Source organism: Palaemon carinicauda, chromosome 9, assembly GCF_036898095.1.
Source record: "Palaemon carinicauda isolate YSFRI2023 chromosome 9, ASM3689809v2, whole genome shotgun sequence".
In the NCBI taxonomy this organism is placed as follows: Eukaryota; Metazoa; Arthropoda; class Malacostraca; order Decapoda; family Palaemonidae; genus Palaemon; species Palaemon carinicauda.
Genome location: NC_090733.1, coordinates 136924293 through 136948016, shown reverse-complemented (window position 1 = coordinate 136948016; position 23724 = coordinate 136924293). Strand labels below are relative to the sequence as shown.

Sequence of the window (23724 nt, the reverse complement as noted above, 5' to 3'; positions counted from 1 at the left end):
TTCCACACAATATCCATATAAAATAAAGTCCTATTATATAGTTATATTTTTTAAGAACGTAAAAAAGAAAATATCTTACATTTTTCGCAATGTTCACGTTTCATTGAAAAACACGGAAACAACACACTAAACCAGAATTCTGAATTCTTATTTGTTATGGCTTTTCCAAGGCACAGAAATAGAGAGAGTCTCTCTCTCTCTCTCTCTCTCTCTCTCTCTCTCTCTCTCTCTCTCTCTCTCTCTCTCTGATTTTAACTACCTATCTATCTACCATAGCACTTCTCCCAATTTTGAGGGATAGATTTTAACCCTTTTACCCCCAAAGGACGTACTGGTACATTTTACAAAAGCCATCCCTTTACCCCCATGGACGTACCGGTACGTCCTTGCAAAAAAATGCTATAAAAATTTTTTTTTCATATTTTTGATAATTTTTTGAAAAACTTCAGGCATTTTCCAAGAGAATGAGACCAACCTGACCTCTCTATGACAAAAATTAAGGCTGTTAGAGCAATTTAAAAAAAAATATACTGCAAAATGTGCTGGGAAAAAAATACCCCCCTGGGGGTTAAGTGTTGGAAATTTCCAAATAGCCTGGGGGTTAAAGGGTTATCAATACTGATTAAAAATTACAGATTTGTTACCTGATTCTTTAGGCAGCTCCCAGTGCATAGAATTTGATGTTTCTGTAGCCAAACTAATCATCTTCTCCACAACCTTCTCAGCATTTGACTCTTGAGACAGTGCTAAAGCATATGCTATGAGTACTGTCGTATATGGATTTTCCAAATTGTCTGCATTTAGGCAAAATGCTGCCTCACTGATAGCTTTGCTTGTGTGTGGTTCACCAGATTCCAGTAGAGAAATCAACACATAAGCTGTGAGAGGAACTGGAGATCCAGCCCCTGAAATGCCGCCCTGAAAAATAAAATAAAATTGATGAATACTAAATTTAAAATAATATTGCATGAGATAGTATATTGTAGGATATTACTCTGGATGATGATGAAGACCCAAGCCTACATGGCTGAGAACTATGAAGTGCAAAGTGGGAGATAATGAATGGAGAAGTATTTAATTAAAAGCTCAAGATAGAGACGACTGGCAAAATCTAATCGAGGCCCTTTGCGTCAATAAGCGTAGGAGGAGATAATGATGAGAATATTACTCTCCATATAAGATTTGTATCTGATACTCTGCGTTATAATTCTTGGATCACCGTTTATTTCAGTGTTTTCATATACAGTAGAATTTTAAAATAAAATCTTAGGCATAAGCTGAAAAAAATTGGTCCCCACTGTGGTCATATGTAAGGTGATTACAAGAAGTTAAACTACATCAGTTTAAAATACAGTATCTGGCACTAGGGCCTATAATAAGAAAATCAGGATAACTATATGGGAGGAAAGTTTATTTAAATCATAAAATTAACATAGCAAAGTATTACGCAAGATGGAAACTTAATGAAACTCTGTTACAATTAATCCAGATGTAAAAAATAAAAAAATATTCCTGAGGTCACTGATATTGGTAATAAAGCTTAAATTCTAAATCTTTGATTATGACAAATGTGATCACTGGAATAGCGTTAATAGCACAAAATAAGAATTAAAGTACTGTATATAAAATCATTAAGATACTAACATTTATAATAAGCGTTCAAAATATTAACATCATCCTAGCGAACGAACTATGAAACTAGCTATGACTTTTTATATATTTAGGAGCTTAAAAGTGGCATTTTCTATAAGAGTTCAACTACCTACCATTTAAAAGCATTAACAGCATATACCACCATATTATTGTACAATAAATAAGAATAAAAGTATATAAAATATGATAATACACTTTTGTATATTTTTATTTATTCAAGTGCGACTTAACATTCAGACTTATCATCCTAAAGTTTCATAACTCAACACCTTACCTTCATTCCCTTGTGAAATACTTTTCCTACAGACTGGAAACATCCATTCTCCATCTGCTTCCTCTTCAGCCAGTCTCGACTCATGTCGATGTCATTCCCATCAATCTGAAAGACAAGAATTTACTTTGATGATAATAGTTAAGTGATTAGTAATACAGGTATATGCATTTAGTAAGGAAATAAATATCAACCAAAGTTATAAAAATGAGGCAGACATTTCTAGAAAACAATATTTCACTTTCAAGCGCATGGCAGTAATGCCGTAGTTCATAATATTACAGTATGTGACGTTCATAATATTACAGTATGTAACTGTACTTATAAGATATGTGAAAATTTTTCTTTCCATGGACTCAAGATCATTTTTGCATCAAAAGAAATTAAAAGTTTTAGATTAGCCACGGCAAAATTTACACTATAAATTGAACCTCCATATTTCATTTAAATTTTTTTCCTTGCCCTTTTCTGTCTTTTTGGGTACCCTCTACTTTAATTCATTTCAGTATAGCAGTACAAGGTTATTAGAAGTTGCCCATCTCATAAGTATTAAGCTTAGTTCTGCCTTTGATATCATAATGATATGATATGTACGTGGAATAAACACGTACAAAACCGGAGCTATTTATAGGGCTATTCTTTCAGCTTTGCCAAAAGTATATCCCTATATAGAGTATGTTGGAACAAATACAATTACAGTATATAAGGAGCATCCTTATAGGTCTAAAAGGTCAATTTTTTTGTAGTCCCACAATAAGCAGGTACAAAGGTTGCAAAATTATACAGGTTCTACCTGAAAGCTGGTGAGGAGGGTTCTGTCAGCATCAGTGGAGCCTATGCAAGTAATGTAGTGTGGAAATCAGTCCAGGACAAAATTATGAAGGTCCACATTAGTGTGGAATTTATGACCTACTTGAAAGGCCTCTTTCGTGTCTAGGAATATTACAATACAATCATAGCAAAACTTCTAATTGATCTGAATACTAAGAGATCAGGCTTTGGTAAGTCAAGGGTTTATACTTAAAAATTAATCTATCTATTTACCAAGGCACTCCCCCCAATTTTTGGAGGGTACCCGACATCAAACAAAGGAACAGAAGGGGACCTTTCCTCTCTCCGCTCCTCCTTGCCTGACGAGGGACTCGGCCAAGTTTGGCTGGTACTGTAACTTGACTGGTACTGCTAGGATGAAAAAGCTCACCTTCCCCCATTATCCACCACAAATGAAGTCTCACTTCGCTGAATCCCCTACTGCTGCTACCTCCACGGTCACCAAGGCGACCGGAGGAAGCAGCAGGGCCTACCGAAACTGCGTCACAATCACTCACCATTCATTTCTATTTCTAGCACATATGAATTTCCGCTCCTCCCAGCCTGACAAAGGATTTAGAAGAGTTTGGCTGGTACAAATTTTTACCAACATACTAATTTTTTCCTTACCTGAATATACTGACGGGCCTGAGCGAAAGACTTCAAGACAAAAGCAGTAAGCCAAGTGGAACCAGAATCATCAGATTTTCCAAAGGCACTGTATGATCCATCTCCATGTCTATATTTTAATTCACGCTGGTAACCTGAAAAAATTTTATTTTGATAATAAAATAAATTTTTGAATATACTTACCCGGTGATTATATAGCTGCAACTCTGTTGCCCGACAGACAACTCTACGGTAAAAACTCGCCAGCGATCGCTACACAGGTTGCGGGTGTGCCCAACAGCGCCATCTGTCGTCCAGATACCCAGCACTCAATGTAAACAAAGACTCAATTTTCTCCTCGTCCCACTGTGTCTCTATTGGGGAGGAATGGAGGGTCCTTTAATTTATAATCACCGGGTAAGTATATTCAAAAATTTATTTTATTATCAAAATAACATTTTTCAATATTTAACTTAGCCGGTGATTATATAGCTGATTCACACCCAGGGGGGTGGGTAGAGACCAGCAATATATGTTTACACTTTTATGAGCTAAGAGTTTTTATTTCATTTTAGAAGTTATCAAAATAACAAAAACAAAATAAATAGGTACCTGGTAAGGAAGTCGACTTGAACAATTTCTCTGCCTTTTAAGTACGTCTTCCTTACAGAGCCTCGCGATCCTCTTAGGATGCTGATCGACCCCTAGGATCTGAAGTATCAAGGGTTGCAACCCATACAACAGGACCTCATCAAAACCCCTAATCTAGGCGCTCTCAAGAAATGACTTTGACCACCCGCCAAATCAACCAGGATGCGAAAGGCTTCTTAGCCTTCCGGACAACCCAAAAAACAACAATAAAAACATTTCAAGAGAAAGATTAAAAGGGTATGGAATTAGGGAATTGTAGTGGTTGAGCCCTCACCCACTACTGCACTCGCTGCTACGAATAGTCCCAGTGTGTAGCAGTTCTTGTAAAGAGACTGGACATCTTTCAAGTAAAATGACGCGAACACTGACTTGCTTCTCCAATAGGTTGCGTCCATTATACTTTGCAGAGATATATTTTGCTTAAAGGCCACGGAAGTTGTTACAGCTCTAACTTCGTGCGTCTTCACCTTAAGCAAAGTTCGGTCTTCCTCACTCAGATGTGAATGAGCTTCTCGTATTAACAATCTGATAAAGTCTGACCAAGCATTCTTTGACAAAGGCAAGGATGGTTTCTTAACTGAACACCATAAAGCTTCAGATTGGCCTTGTAAAGGTTTAGTACGCTTTAAATAGAACTTAAGAGCTCTAACAGGGCATAAGACTCTTTCTAGTTCATTGCCTACGATCTCCGATAAGCTGGGGATATCAAAAGATTTAGGCCAAGGCCGAGAAAGCAGCTCATTTTTGGCTAGAAAACCAAGTTGTAGCGAACAAGTGGCTTTTTCTGACGAAAATCCTATGTTCTTGCTGAAGGCATGAATCTCACTGACTCTTTTAGCCGAGGCTAAGCATACCAGGAAAAGAGTCTTAAGAGTGAGATCTTTCAGGGAGGCTGATTGTAACGGCTCCAACCTGTCTGATATGAAGAATCTTAGTACCACGTCTAAATTCCATCTAGGGGTAGCCAAACGACGCTCCTTGATGGTCTCAAAAGACTTAAGGAGGTCTTGCAGATCTTTATGTTTGGAAAGATCTAAGCCTCTATGCCGGAAGACCGATGCCAACATGCTTCTGTAGCCCTTGATAGTGGGAGCTGAAAGGGATCGTCCTTTTCTCAGGTATAAGAGAAAAACAGCTATTTGAGCTACAGAGGTACTGGTCGAGGATACAGAAACTGACTTGCACCAGTCTCGGAAGACTTCCCACTTCGATTGGTAGACTCTAATGGAAGAAGCTCTCCTTGCTCTAGCAATCGCACTGGCTGCTTCCTTCGAAAAGCCTCTAGCTCTCGAGAGTCTTTCGATAGTCTGAAGGCAGTCAGACGAAGAGCGTGGAGGCTTTGGAGTACCTTCTTTACGTGTGGCTGACGTAGAAGGTCTACCCTTAGAGGAAGACTACTGGGAACGTCTACTAACCATCGAAGTATCTCGGTGAACCATTCTCTCGCGGGCCAGAGGGAAGCAACTAACGTCAACCTTGTCCCTTCGTGAGAGGCGAACTTCTGCAGTACCTTGTTGACAATCTTGAACGGTGGGAATGCGTAGAGATCCAGATGTGACCAATCTAGGAGGAAAGCATCTATATGTATTGCTGCTGGGTCCGGGACTGGAGAGCAATAGATTGGAAGCCTCTTGGTCAGCGAGGTTGCAAAGAGATCTATGGATGGTTTTACCCCAAGTGGCCCAAAGTCTCTTGCACACATCCTTGTGGAGGGTCCATTCGGTTGGAATTACTTGCCCGCTATGACGTTCAAGTCGCCTTGGATGAACCTCGTTACTAGGGAGATGTCTTGACCTTTTGACCAGATGAGCAGGTCCCTTGTGATCTCGTACAACGTCAGTGAGTGGGTACCTCCTTGTTTGGAGATGTACGCCAAGGCCGTGGTGATGTCCGAGTTAACTTCCACCACTTTGCCTCGAAGGAGAGACTTGAAGCTTTTCAAGGCCAGATGTACTGCCAACAGCTCCTTGCAGTTGATATGCATGCTCCTCTGACTCGAGTTCCACAGTCCTGAGCATTCCCGACCGTCTAGTGTCGCGCCCCAGCCCACGTCCGATGCGTCCGAGAAGAGAACGTGGTTGGGAGTCTGAACAGCCAGGGGAAGACCCTCTCTTAGGTTGATATTGTCCTTCCACCAAGTCAGACAAGACTTTATCTTTTTGGAAACCGGGATCGAGACCGCTTCTAGCGTCTTGTCCTTTTTCCAGTGAAAAGCTAGATGGTATTGAAGAGGACGGAGGTGTAGTCTTCCTAGTGACACAAATTGTTCCACGGATGACAGCGTCCCTACCAGACTCATCCACAGCCTGACTGAGCAGCGTTTCTTCTTCAGCATCTTCTGGATGGATAGCAGGGCTTGATCTATTCTGGGGGCTGATCGTCTTGTTGTTCAGCAACGTCCTCATCAGAGGGTTCCTCATCCGAAAACTGATGAGGAAACGGCAACGGAGTGGGCAACGTCTGGCTCGCTGAGTCCGGTCGCACTGGTGGATGCGTGACGGAGCCGGACGCAATATCATGGAACTGCTGCACAGTCTGTGAACTGTCAACAACCATGGGTGCGCGAGGAAGCACAGCGTCAACCCGAGACTGTCTAGACCGTCTGGGTTGTGCAGTCAACACCCTACCGGGTTGCTGAGGTTGACGCACTGCGTCAAAACAAGTCACCTCTGCTGGTTGTTGAACGTCCTGAACGTCAACAACCACCTCCGAGCGTCGCTTAACGTCAACGTGCGGCTGGCAACCCACACTGGGTCGCATCGGTGGAGGAACCACCTCAACTGGCAGACGCGAGTAGGTTACCTCAGCGTCAACAGGGCGCACAACCGACCGGTTGGAAGGTTGTTGGCCAGAAGGTTCGGTAGCAACCTTCTCCGCATTAAAGTCCTCTATCAAGGACGCAAGCTTGGACTGCATGTCTTGCAGCAAAGCCCATTTAGGGTCTACGGGAGCAGGTGTGGCAACAGACGGGGTTAGCGACTGAGGCGGTACCGTTTACCATCCCTGAAAGCCTTGTTATGCGTGACATAATTGTACAGCAAAACTTCAAAGGCTCGAAAACAGCTGTGAAGTTGACCTGTAAACAACTTGGAGCGTCTCCTGGCCAGGCGCCAGGGAGAGTCTACGAGAATTGAGAAGTCTATCTGGGCAGAGGCATGAACTCCCAAGCCGAGAACTTCTCTCGTGTCATATCAGACTCTCGCTCTATAAACCAGTTTAAAAGAAGGGAAAGCAAAGGCTGTATCCCCCAAACTCCTCCTGGTGAAAAACCAGTCGCCTAGCCAACGTAAAGCTCTCTAGGAGAGCGAGAGAGCACTAGCTTAAAAACAACGGCTTCGAAGAAGCTAGGCCTAGTGTAAGCTCTGACGTTTAGGCGAACGAGGAGCAGCAGTTACAAAAAGATCCGGACAAAGATCCTTAAAAAAATCATCATGATTTAATTAAAGTCCATAGGAGGCTAAGCAGCTTTAGGCTCCTCTCCATCTGACAGAGTCCTCAAGGGAATATCAGTAGGAGGGGGGAACAGCAACTTCCTCATCTACAGGAACCTTGTCCGATAAAAGCCGAGTCTCAAGCAAGGGAGAGACCTACCGTGGTGGCAATGCTTTACAAGCAGAGTCCACACTCACTGGTGCATTAGTACCGGACCAGAACGCAACGTCATGTAACTGCTTGACAGTCTGTGAACTGTCAACAACTGAACTGTCAACCACAACAGGTGCGTGAGGACGCACAGCGTCCACTCGAGACTGCTTTGACTGCCTAGACTGAGCAGTCAAAACAACTCTAGAATGCGGAGGTTGACGCACAGCGTCAAAACAAGTCAACTCCGATTGTTAGTGAACGTCTTGAACGTCAACAGGAGCATCAGCAAGTGGCCTAACGTCCAAATGCGGCTGAAAAACCACACGAGACCGCATCTAGTGTGGTTCTAAACAACCTGACTGACGTGACTAAGCTACGCCAACGTCAACAGTAAGCACAAAGGAACGTTAGGTTGGCTGAAAGCCAGGATATCGATGAGATAAACGGCTAGACTCAACGGACTAATCGGCAGAATAGTCTTCCATAAGGGAGGCAAGCATATACTGCATGTCTTGCCATACAACCCATTAAGGATCAACGGAAATGGTTATGGTAAGAGACGAGGGTAACGTCTGTGACCGCAACACTTTGCCTACAAAAAAAGACTCTCGGAGTCTGTGTTACGCTTTTGTTAGGCGGCGAGCAGTTATCCGATGACTGCATAGGGTCAGAGCTGTCCTAATGGTTGTAACCAGGACGCTGGACCTGTCCTGAAAGGACTGACTTTCGCTTAAGGGCTTCGAAACCTTGTGACAGGTTTCTTATGCGAAAAGCCTTCGGATGACGAGGAGAAACAACGTCTCTCTCGTCTTATGGTAGGGGAGATCTTGGTAAGATACACCCGATACCATAGAGGGAAAACGTCTGTTCGTTGGTCAAGGCCTCTCGAACCCATAAGTCGTTTGACATTACTTCTCCCCTGGGCTTGGGAGCATGTAAGAGGTCCCGGACTAGGTGAACGACAGGCACGAACAGACGAACCCTCGGACGCAACACTGTAACACTTTGCGCATATCACTTTATCACTTCGTTTTTCTGTTTTGCACTTATTTCACTGAAATCGAAACTTTTACTGATTTCTACCTGAAACACGCAATTCTACCCTTCATTAAAAGGTAGTAATTGCGAAATCAGTCGTATAATGCAAGCTCATTAATACCAGCAAAAAACAGAAAACATATTTTAAGATAAAAAAATCAGTGGCTGGGAAAGAGACTAAACACTAGTTCATATAACTACGTTTTCAATCTCTCACCGCACATAGCCTGGGGACGAGAATAAAAAACTAAAACGTTTTATCCTTCCTCCCCGTACAGCGACTAGGGACGAGAGTAACTGGAGAACAACGTTACCCGCTTGAACGGAACGTTTTCTCTCCTCTCTCTCCCTCCGTCTCTATCTCTCTCTCTCTTTCTCTCTTGATTTCGCACCTAAGAGAAGAGCCCAATTATATTTCGTCAAAAAAACATGTTATTTGACTAAAGGAAAAAACTGAAAGGTTTTTCAAATAAAAAGTTCCTTTAAAATAGAATTTAAAACATTTAAGCTAAGAAAGAATGAACAAAACGTCAGAATCGATTTACTCTTACTGCAAAGTGAAACCGTGATACACTCTCTCTCTATCGTAACGATAGAGCGCATGTTGAACGTCCTGAACGTCAACAACTGCGAAGCATAAATAAACTAAACGTTAGTTCATCTTTGAAAACAGTACGAAGACTATCAAAGAAATTCTTTCATAAAATATTACATTTAAAAAGTTTTAAATCCTTAGCTCTTTAAAAGCTAATTACGATATAAAGGGCTCAACATTGATTAACTTCGGTTTCCAAGTTAGGACCGCCTACTCTCAGGAAAGGTCTATATAAACAAAACATTAAAATTATTTTTATATGTTTATAATAAATGGAAAGTTAATCGAAGAGGCCTAATAAAGGCGGAGAGATATAAAATATATAGAGGAAAATCTATAACGTGATATAATTACTAAAAGCCTAAACACACTTCCGTCTAAGGGAAGGGTCGGCCATTTAAAAGTGAAAGAAAGTCCATACTCTCTTTGTCACCATAATTAAATCTATCCAAAACGAGTTCAAGATTTAAGATGAAGATAAAACACCTGCATAGCGAAAGCTCAAAACTAGAATAAAGTACTTCACCAATTAGTTGTGAAAAAACTCCAGTTTAGCAACAGCGAGTAAGTACGTCTTGTCGATAGCTCGACAGAGAGAAAATTGAGTCTTTGTTTACATTGAGTGCTGGGTATCTGGACGACAGATGGCGCTGTTGGGCACACCCGCAACCTGTGTAGCGATCGCTGGCGAGTTTTTACCGTAGAGTTGTCTGTCGGGCAACAGAGTTGCAGCTATATAATCACCGGCTAAGTTAAATATTGAAAATTAAACTTTAAATATTTGGAGCTTCACTGGAACCTGATATTATTGTTATTATTATTATTATTATTACTTACTAAGCTATAACCCTAGTTGGAAAAGCAGGATGCTGTAAGCGAGAGGGCTCCAATAGGAAAAATAGCCTAGTGAGGAAAGAAAATAAGTGTACTACGAGAGAAGTAATTAACAAAAAAAAATAAAATATTTTGAGATCAGTAACATTAAAATAGATCTTTCATAATTAAACTACAAAATCTTTTTAAAAAAAACAAGATACCTTACACAAATTGAATTATATGGTTAATAAACCTACAGTATTTTATATACTGTGCTGAAATATATAGTCAGCCCTCAATCTTCAGGTAGGTTAAGGATTAGAGACCAATGTGAAGATTGAAAAAAAAAAAAAAATACTACTACTACTACTATTGGTAACACCTTCACATTAGTGACTTCATTACCCCCCTTTGCCAGCTGACCAATGCCTACGTACAGTCGACCAACGCCCTCAATAATGCACTAGATTTGTTTCCATGTAGTTCATTAAATGTAATGTAGGTTTTGTTATACGTATATGTACATTACCGTATTTTACAAAACATCAATTTCAAAATATTTCCCTAATTACCTACAACACTAATTAAACTACTACTATCTTTTATTCTATTCTTCCCACAAAGCGAAATCCTTAAAATTTAACTATTTGATTCTATTACTTAATTTAATATTATATATAATTTAGTTATGTTTACTATGATTTTCCTCCACCCTATCTTGCTTGAGGGTACACTTGGGCACACTATTCTCTCTTTTGTTTCTCTTCCTCTTTTTATTTTGAAGTTTTTATCCTCTTGTTATTTTCAAGTTTTTATAGTTTATATAAGAAAGATATATTTTATTTATTTTGAAGTTTTTATTGTTATTTTCAAGTTATAGTTTATATAAGAAAGATATATTTTAATATTATTGTTCTTAAACTTCTCCTGTTTTTCCTTTTCCTTTCCTCACTGGGCTATTTTCCCTGCTGGAGCCATTGGGCTTATAGCATCTTTCTTTTCCAACTAGGATTGTAGCTTAGCAAGTAATAATAATAAATAATAATAATATTACATCAAATTCCCATTCATTATCCCATGAATTAATTTTCTTCCTCTTCATTATTTTCATTTGAATTATTTTCACCATTATTTCCAATTAGAATTATCTTATTACTTCCTAAAAATAGGTAAAATTGCCTTTTCAAACTTTGAAATAAAATTTTTTCTTTGGAGAAAAAAAAATCATTTACCGAGTACCTATAATTTCTAGAATACTGTACAATTCAACTTTCAAATTAGCAAAAGCAAGACTAGCAGTTTTACGACAATTATGATTGACACAGACATTATCTAAAATATTTTCCATTACATTAAAGCAGAAGTAGAAAGGGGACAGAATAAGCAAAATGCACTAAAATAAAACATTCTACAAGATTCAATCAATAATATGGTGACAGTAAAGTGAAAAAAATTATTTCCTTACCTTGGTTCATAAAATTGATTGCCTTGGTACTTATTTCCTTTGTTGTCTGGTTAGAGGCATCAAGATATTCCAGGATAAATATATTGGGAGCAAAATTCAACATATTTTGTTCACCACATCCATACGGCATGCGAACAAGAGACCCAAGATTCTGGAAAATGAGAAAAAAATAAAGCACCTATTATGATGATACTAAGAGTAATTTTTAAAAATATTCTGTTTACTAAATCTATATACAGTAGCATGCTAGAGAGGGAACCAAGCTTCTGGGGAAAATATTGATAAAATTAAGTTTGCATTAAAAACCCAATAGTCAGTGATAGCTTTGATTTATAATCTTTTTACTTATTACAAATTAAAATGTTCCCTTCAAACTCAAAAGAGGAATAGTATATTGAACTAAATAATAACTTGAAAGTATAGCTATACATTTAACTGGGCTCCACCAGATACAAGAAGAGTTGGAAGACCCAGGCCCTCATGGCTGAGGACTATGAAGCGTGACGCAGTTGATGATGAATGGAGAAGTATTGAATTAAAAGCTCAAGATAAGAGACGACTGGCGAAATCTAATCGAGGCCCTTTGTGTCAATAGGCGTAGGAGATGATGATGATGATAGCTATACAAATCTGAGTCTTTTAAAATAGGGATATGTCTTCAGTGAAGCTGGAATAGTTATTGAATTTTAACTAGGTAGCAAGTTAACGACAGGTGGTGCGATGGGGAGGCTCTGCCACAGATTAGCCACTTTATCATTGAAGGAAAAATTCAATTTAAATGACTCATATTTGTGAAGCAATGAAAAATCAAACTTTAAAATGATATTTTAATTATAAAATAAATTTTTGAATATACTTACCCGGTGAATATATAATAGCTGCAACTCTGCGGCTCGACAGACAACATACTTAAAAAACTCGCGAGCGATCGCTATGCAGGTTGCGGGTGTGCCCACCAGCGCCAACTGTCGGCCAGATACCACTCTTGAATGTAAACAAAACCTTCAATTATTCTCGTCCCGCTGCGTCTCTATTGGGGAGGAAGGGAGGGTCATTTAATTTATATATTCACCGGGTAAGTATATTCAAAAATTTATTTTATAATCAAAATATCATTTTTAAATATTTAACTTAGCCGGTGAATATATAATAGCTGATTCACACCCAAGGAGGTGGGTAGAGACCAGAGTTAAATATGTTTACAGCGTATAAGCTAAGAGTTTTTTCATTTTGACAGTTATCAATATAACAAAACCAAAATAAATAGGTACCTGGTAAGGAAGTCGACTTAGACGATTACTCTGCCTTGTAAGTCTGTCTTCCTCACGGAGCCCAGCGATCCTCTTAGGATGCTGACAGACTCCCAGGAGCTGAAGTATCAAGGGCTGCAACCCATACAACAGGACCTCATCAAACCCCTAATCTGGGCGCTCTCAAGAAATGACTTTGACCACCCGCCAAATCAACCAGGATGCGAAAGGCTTCTTAGCCTTCCGAACAACCCATAAAAAACAATATTAAAAACATTTCAAGAGACAGATTAAAAGGATATGGAATTAGGGAAGTGTAGTGGTTGAGCCCTCACCCACTACTGCACTCGCTGCTACGAATGGACCCAGTGTGTAGCAGTTCTCGTAAAGAGTCTGGACATCTTTCAAGTAAAATGACGCGAACACTGACTTGCTTCTCCAAAAGGTCGCGTCCATGATACTTTGCAGAGATCTATTTTGCTTGAAGGCCACGGAAGTTGCTACAGCTCTAATCTCGTGCGTCTTACCTTAAGCAAAGATCGGTCTTCCTCACTCAAGTGTGAATGAGCTTCTCGTATTAACAATCTGATAAAATATGACAAAGCATTCTTTGACATAGGTAAGGATGGTTTCTTAACCGAACACCATAACGCTTCAGATTTACCTCGTAAAGGCTTAGTACGAGCTAAATAGAACTTAAGAGCTCTAACAGGGCATAGTACTCTCTCTAATTCGTTGCCTACGATCTCTGATAAGCTAGGAATATCAAAAGATTTAGGCCAAGGACGAGAAGGCAGCTCATTCTTGGCTAGGAAACCAAGCTGAAGAGAACAAGTGGCTTTTTCTGACGAAAAACCGATGTTCTTGCTGAAGGCATGAAGCTCACTGACTCTTTTAGCCGAGGCCAAGCACACCAGGAAAAGAGTCTTAAGAGTGAGATCTTTCAGGGAGGCTGAATGTAAAGGCTCAAACCTGTCTGACATGAGGAATCTTAGGACCACGTCTAAATTCCACCCAGGTGTAGCCAAACGACGTTCCTTAGAGGTCTCAAAAGACTTAAGGAGGTCTTGCAGATTTTTATTGTTGGAAAGATCTAAGCCTCTATGCCGGAAGACCGATGCCAACATGCTTCTGTAGCCCTTGATCGTGGGAGCTGAAAGGGAGCGAACTCTTCTCAGGTATAAAAGAAAATCAGCGATTTGGGCTACAGAGGTACTGGACGAGGATACGGATACTGACTTGCACCAGTCTCGGAAGATTTCCCACTTCGATTGGTAAACTCTAATGGTAGAAGCTCTCCTCGCTCTTGCAATCGCACTGGCTGCCTCCTTCGAAAAGCCTCTAGCTCTCGAGAGTCTTTCGATAGTCTGAAGGCAGTCAGACGAAGAGCGTGGAGGCTTTGGTGTACCTTCTTTAAGTGTGGCTGACGTAAAAGGTCTACTCTTAGAGGAAGACTTCTTGGAAAGTCTACCAGCCATCGAAGTACCTCGGTGAACCATTCTCTCGCGGGCCAGAGGGGAGCAACTAACGTCAACCTTGTCCCTTCGCGAGAGGCGAACTTCTGCAGTACCTTGTTGACAATCTTGAATGGTGGGAATGCGTAAAGATCTAGGTGAGACCAATCTAGGAGAAAGGCATCTATATGTATTGCTGCTGGGTCTGGGACTGGAGAGCAATAGATTGGAAGCCTCTTGGTCATCGAGGTTGCAAAGAGATCTATGGTGGGTTGACCCCAAGTCGCCCAAAGTCTCTTGCACACATCCTTGTGGAGGGTCCATTCGGTTGGAATTACTTGACCTTTCCGACTGAGACAATCTGCTAGAACGTTCAAGTCACCCTGGATGAACCTCGTTACTAGGGAGATGCCTCGATCTCTTGACCAGATGAGCAGGTCCCTTGTGATCTCGTACAGAGTCAGTGAGTGGGTACCTCCCTGTTTGGAAATGTACGCCAAGGCTGTGGTGTTGTCCGAGTTGACCTCCACCACTTTGTCTCGAAGGAGACTCTCGAAGCTTATCAAGGCCAGGTGAACTGCCAAAAGCTCCTTGCTGTTGATATGCATGCTCCTCTGACTCGAATTCCACAGACCTGAGCATTCCCGACCGTCCAGTGTCGCACCCCAACCCAAATCCGATGCGTCTGAGAAGAGAACGTGGTTGGGTTTCTGAACTGCTAGGGGAAGCCCCTCTCGTAGACTGATATTGTCTTTCCACCAATTCAGGCAAGTCTTTACTGTTTCGGAAATCGGGATCGAGACCGCCTCTAGCGTCTTGTCCTTTTTCCAGTGAAAAGCCAGATGGAATTGTAGAGGTCGGAGGTGTAGCCTTCCTAGCGAGACAAACTGCTCCAGGGATGATAGTGTTCCTACCAGACTCATCCAATTCCTGACTGAGCAACGTTCTCTCTTCAACATCTTTTGGATTACGAGCAGGGCTTGATCTATTCTGGGGGCCGACGGAAAAGACCGAAAAACTGGACTGCGAATCTCCATCCCTAAATACAGAATAGTTTGGGATGGGATCAGCTGGGACTTTTCCAAGTTGACCAGAAGTCCCAATTCCTTGGTCAGATCTAGAGTCCAATTGAGATCCTTCAGACAGCGATGACTGGACGAGGCTCTGAGAAGCCAGTCGTCCAAATAAAGGGAGGCTCGGATACCCGATAAATGGAGGAATTTTGCCACATTCCTCATAAGCCTCGTAAACACGAGAGGAGCAGGACTTAGGCCAAAGCACAGGGCCCGAAACTGGTACACCACATTGTCGAAGATGAATCTCAGAAAAGGTTGGGAATCTGAGTGAATGGGGATTTGGAAGTAAGCGTCCCTTAGGTCGAGAGAGACCATCCAGTCTCCCTTTCTGACCGCTGCTAAGACTGACTTTGTGGTCTCCATGGTGAACTTTGTCTTTGTGACAAAGACATTCAGAGCACTGACGTCTAGCACCGGTCTCCAACCTCCTGTCTTCTTTGGTACTAGGAAGAGACGGTTGTAAAACCCCGGTGATTGAAGGTCCGAGACTTTGACCACCGCTCCCTTCTCTAGCAAAAGAGACACTTCTAGTTTCAGGGCTTGTCTCTTTGCTTCCTCTCGGTACCTGGGAGAGAGATCGATGGGGGACGTCGCTAGAGGAGGTTTGCGTACAAATGGGATTTTGTACCCCTCTCTGAGCAACTTCACATACTGTTGATCTGCGCCTCTCTTCTCACAGGCTTGCCAGAAGTTCTTGAGTCTGGCACCTACTGCTGTCTGAAGCTGCGGGCAGTCAGACTCTGCCCCGCGAGGACTTGGATCCTTTCCTCTTTCCTCTCTTCCCTTCGGCACGAGTACTTCCCCTGCTGGGGGCTCTGCCACGAAAGGGCGGAATAAACCTGGACGCTGGAGTGTCTATCCTAGGTCTAGCAGACAAGGCAGACAAAGGGGGTCCTTTGCGAGCCGAGGACGCAACCAAGTCATGGGTGTCCTTCTGCACTAGAGACAAAGCTATTTCCTTAACTAAAAGTTCAGGAAACAAGAACTTAGACAAAGAGGCAAAGAGTAGCTCAGATCGTTGACAGGGCGTCACTCCTGCTGACAGAAAAGAGCACAGAGACTCTCGTTTCTTTAGGACTCCTGACGTAAACGAGGCGGCGAGCTCGTTGGATCCATCGCGGACGGCCTTATCCATGCAGGACATAATGAGTAAGGAAACATCTCTATCGGCTGATGAGATTTTCCTACTCAAGGCTCCCAAACACCAGTCAAGGAAGTTAAAAACTTCAAAAGCCCTAAAGATGCCTTTAAGTAGATGGTCCAGGTCTGAGGATGACCAACTAATCTTCGAGCGTCTCATGGCAAGGCGGCGGGGAGAGTCTACAAGACTTGAGAAGTCGCCCTGGGCAGAGGCAGGAACTCCCAAGCCGAGAACTTCTCCCGTGGCATACCAGACGCTCGATCTAGACGAGAGTTTAGATGGGGGGAAGGCAAAGGCCGTCTTCCCTAAACTCCTCTTGGTTTCCAACCAATCGCCTAACAGCCGTAAAGCTCTCTTGGATGAGCGAGAGAGAACGAGTTTTGTAAAGGCTGGCATGGCAGCAGGAACGCCTAAAACAAACTCAGACGGCGGCGAACGAGGAGCCACAGAGATAAAGTGTTCAGGGAACAACTCTTTAAAAATGAGCATGACTTTTTTAAAGTCCATAGATGGCGGAACTGCTCTAGGCTCATCTAAATCTGAAGGCTGATCCTCAGGCTGAGGTTCAGCAACGTCCTCATCCGAAAGTTCCTCATCTGATAACTGATGAGAAACAAGCAAAGGGGTAGGCAATGCTTGACCCGCAGCGTCCGGCCGCACTGGTGCATAAGTGACGGAGCAGGACGCAGCGTCCTGAAACTGCTGAACAGTCTGGGAACTGTCAACAACAACAGGTGCGCGAGGACGCACAGCGTCCACCCGAGACTGCTTAGACCGCCTGGGTTGTGCAGTCAACACCACACTGGGTTGCGGAGGTTGACGCACTGCGTCAAAACAAGTCAACTCTGATGGTTGGTGAACGTCCTGAACGTCACCAGGCGCATCAGCGAGTTGCCTAACGTCCACATGCGGCTGAAAATCCACACGGGACCGCATCGGGTGAGGTACAACCCCAACTGGTTGACGTGAGAAAGCTACATCAACGTCAACAGGACGCACAACAGAACGCTTGGGTGGCTGACGGCCAGTATCTCCATGAGATAAACGGCTAGGATCAACGGAAACCTTCTCTGCGTTGTAGTCTTCCATAAGGGACGCAAGTTTAGACTGCATGTCCTGCAGTATAACCCATTTAGGGTGTACGGAAACGGGTGCGGTAACAGACGGGGTTAGCGTCTGAGACGGCACAACTTTGCCTTGCTTAGGCGGCGAGCAGTCATCCGATGACGGCAACGGGTCCGAACTGTCCTAGTGACTACATCCGGGATGTTGGACTTGTTATGAAGGGACCGACTTGCGTTTCAAAGGCCTAGAAACCTTGCTCCATGGTTTCTTGCGTGAAACGCCTTCGGACGACGAGGTAAAAATGGGCTCTCTCGTCTTATGGTAGGGGCGATCTTGACAAGATACGCCTGATACCATAGAGGGAACGTCTGTTCGCTGATCAAGGCCTCTCGAACCCATAAGTCGTACGACATTGCTTCTCCCCTGGGCTTGGGAGCTTGCAAGAGGTCCCGGACTAGGTGAACGACAGGCACGAACAGACGAACCCTCGGTCGCAACACTGTTCACAACACTTTGCGCACTAATCACTTTCCCACTTTCCGCCGTGGCACTCTGGCACTTAAGTTCCTTCACGTCAGCCATGAGTTGATTACGGTCACTTGCTAACGCTTCAACTCTCTCCCCCAAGGCATGAATAGCACGCAACATGTCTTGCATAGACGGTTCCTGAGTGCTAGGAGGGGGGTTAGGAACAACCACTACAGGGGAAGGATTAGGTTCAGGGGCATGTGGAGAGGAAAAAATCTACGGACCTAGATGAACTTCTCCTTACCCTATCTCTCTCTAGTCTGCGTGTATACTTATCATATTCGATCCAATCGAATTCCGAAAGGCCCACGCATTCCTCACACCGATCTCCCAATTGACAGGTTTTACCCCGACAATTGGAACAAACAGTATGAGGGTCGAGAGAAGCCTTTGGAAGACGCCTATTACAGTCCCTAGCATTACACTTTCGAAATCTAGGTACTTGAGAAGGGTCAGCCATTTTGAATTAGTCAAAGAAAATTCTAAAAACAATCCAAGTCATCAACAAATAATCCGATTCAATAAAGAGTTCAAGAGTTTATGTTGAGGAAAAACACCTGTACTGCGAAAGCTCAAACCAAATTAAAGTACTTCACCAAATATGATGGGAAAACTCCAGGTTCTACAGCGAGTATAAGTACGTCTTGTCGTCAACGTCGACAGAGAAGAATTGAAGGTTTTGTTTACATTCAAGAGTGGTATCTGGCCGACAGTTGGCGCTGGTGGGCACACCCGCAACCTGCATTTCGATCGCTCGCGAGTTTTTTAAGTATGTTGTCTGTCGAGCCGCAGAGTTGCAGCTATTATATATTCACCGGCTAAGTTAAATATTTAAAATTAGTTATTTGTTCCTACAGAAGGATCTCGGGTTACAACAGAGAGCCATTCTTAGGACGTGTTGGTCCCCTAGTTTTGATGTACTTAAGTCTAAACACATGTAAATACATTAGGGTACATAAGCCTCAAGGTCACTTGCTTATGCTAATGCAATAGTAAAGTTCTAATCTAGGACATTATACAAACTTCATGACATGAAAACATGCCCAGGTTTAAAAAGAACACAAGCAGGAAATAAGTATAGAATGATAAATGAAATAGAAAACACACAATACAATTCCTTTATACAAGACGGGTTGTATGCACGACATGTAAGTTATAACAGGTGTAAACCAAGGACATACTGTATGTTTGCACAAACCTAACCTCCTTTAAAATAGGGAGAAACACTCATTGGTAGGAGTAAGTCTGCTAGAATAGAAATGGAAGATTCTTTTCTTTCATGGACATATCATTCATGGTCTCATAGAAGAGAGTAAGGTGATCCCAACCATCTCCAAATAGGGATGTAGAAACTGTTAGGGCCTCAGTTAATACTAGCTTAAAAGGAACTGAGTGATACAACAAAACTCCTTAATAGGGAGATAAAGTCAAAGTGTCAAATAAAACAGAACAGTTTCTTGGCAGATGTAGTCAGCAAGATAAGTGCTCTGTTACGTTACTTGCCAACATGTAACGGTTAAAAATGCTGCATCCTCTTGACAAAAGAAGAATGAGGTTGAAGAGCCAGTCATTTTACCTTTCCTTAAGACTTATGCTGGGCACATCAAATTAGACGAGCTGCATACTATTTGCATGAGAGGGCTGGGAGTGTTACACAACTACTGAGCTGCATACTATTTGCATGAGAGGGCTGGGAGTGTTACACAACTACTGAGCTGCATACTATTTGCATGAGAGGGCTGGGAGTGTTACACAACTACTGAGCTGCATACTATTTGCATGAGAGGGCTGGGAGTGTTACACAACTACTGAGCTGCATACTATTTGCATGAGAGGGCTGGGAGTGTTACACAACTACTGAGCTGCATACTATTTGCATGAGAGGGCTGGGAGTGTTACACAACTACTGAGCTGCATACTATTTGCATGAGAGGGCTGGGAGTGTTACACAACTACTGAGCTGCATACTATTTGCATGAGAGGGCTGGGAGTGTTACACAACTACTGAGCTGCATACTATTTGCATGAGAGGGCTGGGAGTGTTACACAACTACTGAGCTGCATACTATTTGCATGAGAGGGCTGGGAGTGTTACACAACTACTGAGCTGCATACTATTTGCATGAGAGGGCTGGGAGTGTTACACAACTACTGAGCTGCATACTATTTGCATGAGAGGGCTGGGAGTGTTACACAACTACTGAGCTGCATACTATTTGCATGAGAGGGCTGGGAGTGTTACACAACTACTGAGCTGCATACTATTTGCATGAGAGGGCTGGGAGTGTTACACAACTACTGAGCTGCATACTATTTGCATGAGAGGGCTGGGAGTGTTACACAACTACTGAGCTGCATACTATTTGCATGAGAGGGCTGGGAGTGTTACACAACTACTGAGCTGCATACTATTTGCATGAGAGGGCTAGGAGTGTTACACAACTACTGAGCTGCTACCTCAGGACCAAATAAAAGGATTCCAAGGGCCTATGGGTAACCTCCGTAAGATAGAGAAGGTGGTTCGAAACCTTCAGACTGAACTTTCACCTCCTAGTGCACTGACAGGTAAACAGGAAGGCTACTGACAGGGTTAGACTTGTTAGGTCTTCCTTGAGATGGCAAATCTTTGCACCGACCTTGGTTGCATCTGCAAACAAGCTGTCTCAACAAGACAGAAGGAACAGTGATAGGACACTTCCTTCTTGGTCCTGCTGACCCAGCAGGACACTTATAGGCTCCCCCAAACCCCCATTCCTTGTTCACAAAAATGGAGAGGTTGCAGACAATACTAGCAACTACTAAGCCTGGATGAGTCTCGACCCCCATCCAACAGATTTCAAGTCAAAGCAGGGATGTTTCCAACACGTTCATTGAAGATATTGTAGTTAAATTCTGCTACAATGTAGCAAAAACTATATTTAGGCTGCCCTCATCTGTGGTAAACACCATACCAGTTCGTTTTATTAAAAATCCTCAAATTGTCTCAAACTGTTCCTACTGTATATACTTGCAAGTTTATGTACCTCTTCTCCATATCAGTACATACCTTTGAGTGTTAATCTAGTAATATACTAGTAATCAGGATAACTAACCAGAAAACTAGATTATGTATTTTAGAGTCCAACTTCAAAACCTTTACTTTTACAACATGCTACAGTAATACTAATTACTGTTTGCCTGTATGTGCATACAATGCTTTACATAAACAGATCCTAATTATCCTGATACCTCTAATGTGGGTCCAAGCAAATCTCCAACAGCTGTGATCCAGCCACGGGAAGAATCCGGTATTATGACTGATGGAGCCGCCACCTCCCACTTCTCTAAGAAGTCGACGTTGTCTGCAATATCTACAAAGAGAGAAAAATTTGGTTAAAAAATCAACCAAAATGAACATTTCCGCTGGCATGAAAATTCCAACAATACTTTTTGAAAATTACCGGTAATCAAATATTCTATCAAACAAAGAGTAATCCTTTAACATAAAAACAATAGATTATCTTTTTTTTTTTTTAGAAATTAATCAAATATTTCAAAAATATTGCATCAATCAGTGTAATCCTTTAAAATTGAAATACAGTAATAGATTACCTGTTGTATGCTATAAATTTTGGCAAATACAAATAAAGTAGTAATATCAGATTGAGTTTGCAAAAAAAAAAAAAAAAAAAATAATTAAAACATCAATAAAAATCTTCAGAACTAAAAATTGACATATGTAGGATAACTAGAGTAAATTAAAGGTTTGCTGAAGCTTGTCATGGAATATAGCAACAAAAGATAAAAAAAAAAAAAAAAATGCTTTATTCCTCTGCCACATGCTTACCTTTAGCACAAATGTACTTCGTCCAAGTTTCTTCTCTGGGAAATCCTTCGGCTTCTACTTTGATTGGTTTAATCAAAACATCCCTAGGCATGATAAGAACAAAGTAGACAAATAATTATAAAGAAAAATACATAATAAAATACGAATGAATACTCATAAAAAAAGGCACTACTTTAGTTAAATACTGTAAGGTTTAATTATAGAATAAAATAAAGTAATTTACCTAAGAGAGAGAGAGAGAGAGAGAGAGAGAGAGAGAGAGAGAGAGAGAGAGAGAGAGAGAGAGAGAATATGTCCATTCACTAACACTTACTTACGGTAAGTTACAAGTGATTTTCAATTCATGCTCTTTCAGATATTTGTGCAGTAATCAGATCTAACTAGTACAGTACAAAATAAATATAATATATTTGCATTCTTCTGTCATCAGATGAAATCCTGAAATAAAATCATGTAAACTTAGTTTTGTAAAAGGATACAATCACAATGAAATACATTCCAATTGACTTTGGTAATCTTGGTGTTGCTCGTTTGAAATTTACGAAAATTAAAATAAGTTTGATGACAAGCATAAAGAAATTAATATCTATTACACAAATAAATGAATAACTCTTACCAAGCTTAATATATTTTGTTTATGGCAGAGATACCATCTTAGTACAAATACTTTAATTGCAATTTCTGGTTTTTATCAAACCACATGTGCTATAAAAGTTATTGATATCAACAGCTTAGTTTCTTTGCATTCAATATCCACAATTCCTTTTCCTAAAGGAGAGCCGGCTTAACTATACCTTCATACATACCAACCGCTAATTTAAGACGCTCATAATTCTCTTCCATCTATTTTGTACACTGCTGGTACCTTTCTTGCTTTACAAAAAATCTACGATTCATATTTTCTCACATCCTCCTAACATTACTCTTATTTACAAGCAATTTCTTGTGAAAATCAACTCTTTCCTTCCTACTACTTTTCCTTCAAACATCCGAACTGAATGTTCTCGTTTCATACACCAAAATGCCTTAACCTAGTTAATATTAATCCTTTTACCCCTAGGCTCTTTGGAAATTTCCAATCCTTAACCCCCAAGGGGTTATTTTTTCCCCAGCACATTTTGCAGTATATTTTTTTTAAATTGCTCTTACAACCTTAATTTTTGCTACAGGGAGGTCAGGTTGGTCTCATTCTCTTGGAAAATGCCTGAATTTTCTCAAAAAATGATCAAAAATATGAAAAAAAATGTTTATAGCATTTTTTTGCAAGGACGTACCGGTACATCCATGGGGGTAAAGGGATGAGTTTTGTGAAACGTACCAGTATGTCCTTTGGGGGTAAAAGGGTTAAGTCTAAGTTCCCTTGCATATACTGTACTTTTAAACTTCATTACTTGCTCCTACAGTTCCATTTCACTATCCCAAATCAGTACTTTACCATCTGCACATAGCCACTGAACAATCAATGCCCAAAACATTTTCTGATCTCACAACTTCACATCTACTGTTTTATCGCTGACTTTTGCATCATTCTATTCACTTTAGATATTAACCCTTTTACCCCCAATGGACGTACTGGTACGTTTCACAAAACTTATCCCTTTACCCCCATGGACATACCGGTACGTCCTTGCAAAAAACTGCTATTTACATTTTTTTTGCATATTTTTGATAACTTTTTGAGAAACTTCAGGTATTTTCCAAAAGAATGAGACTAACCTGACCTCTTTATGACGAAAATTAAGGCTGTTAGAGCAATTGAAATAAAATATATTGCAAAATGTACTTGAAAAAGAAAATGCCTGGGGGTTAAGGGTTGGAAATTTCCAAATAGCCTGGGAGTAAAAGGGTTAAACAACCACAGAGAAATAACACATCCTCATCTCTGAGCTAC

At 41.4% G+C, this 23724-nt stretch overlaps 1 protein-coding gene across 15 annotated transcripts in view; it reads right to left on the bottom strand.

Annotated features, from left to right (window-relative positions):
* LOC137647181 (alpha-1-inhibitor 3-like) overlaps positions 1-23724 on the bottom strand; it is a 221023-nt gene that overhangs the window by 11550 nt on the left and 185749 nt on the right. For all 15 annotated transcript variants that reach the window (XM_068380471.1, XM_068380480.1, XM_068380484.1 and 12 more), the window contains 6 exons: positions 21834-21916; positions 21236-21357; positions 11494-11644; positions 3365-3498; positions 1928-2032; positions 645-918 (listed from right to left, as the gene is read on the bottom strand). In XM_068380471.1, coding sequence (XP_068236572.1) covers positions 645-918; positions 1928-2032; positions 3365-3498; positions 11494-11644; positions 21236-21357; positions 21834-21916 — 869 coding nt within the window. The remainder of the gene's footprint in view (positions 1-644; positions 919-1927; positions 2033-3364; positions 3499-11493; positions 11645-21235; positions 21358-21833; positions 21917-23724) is intronic.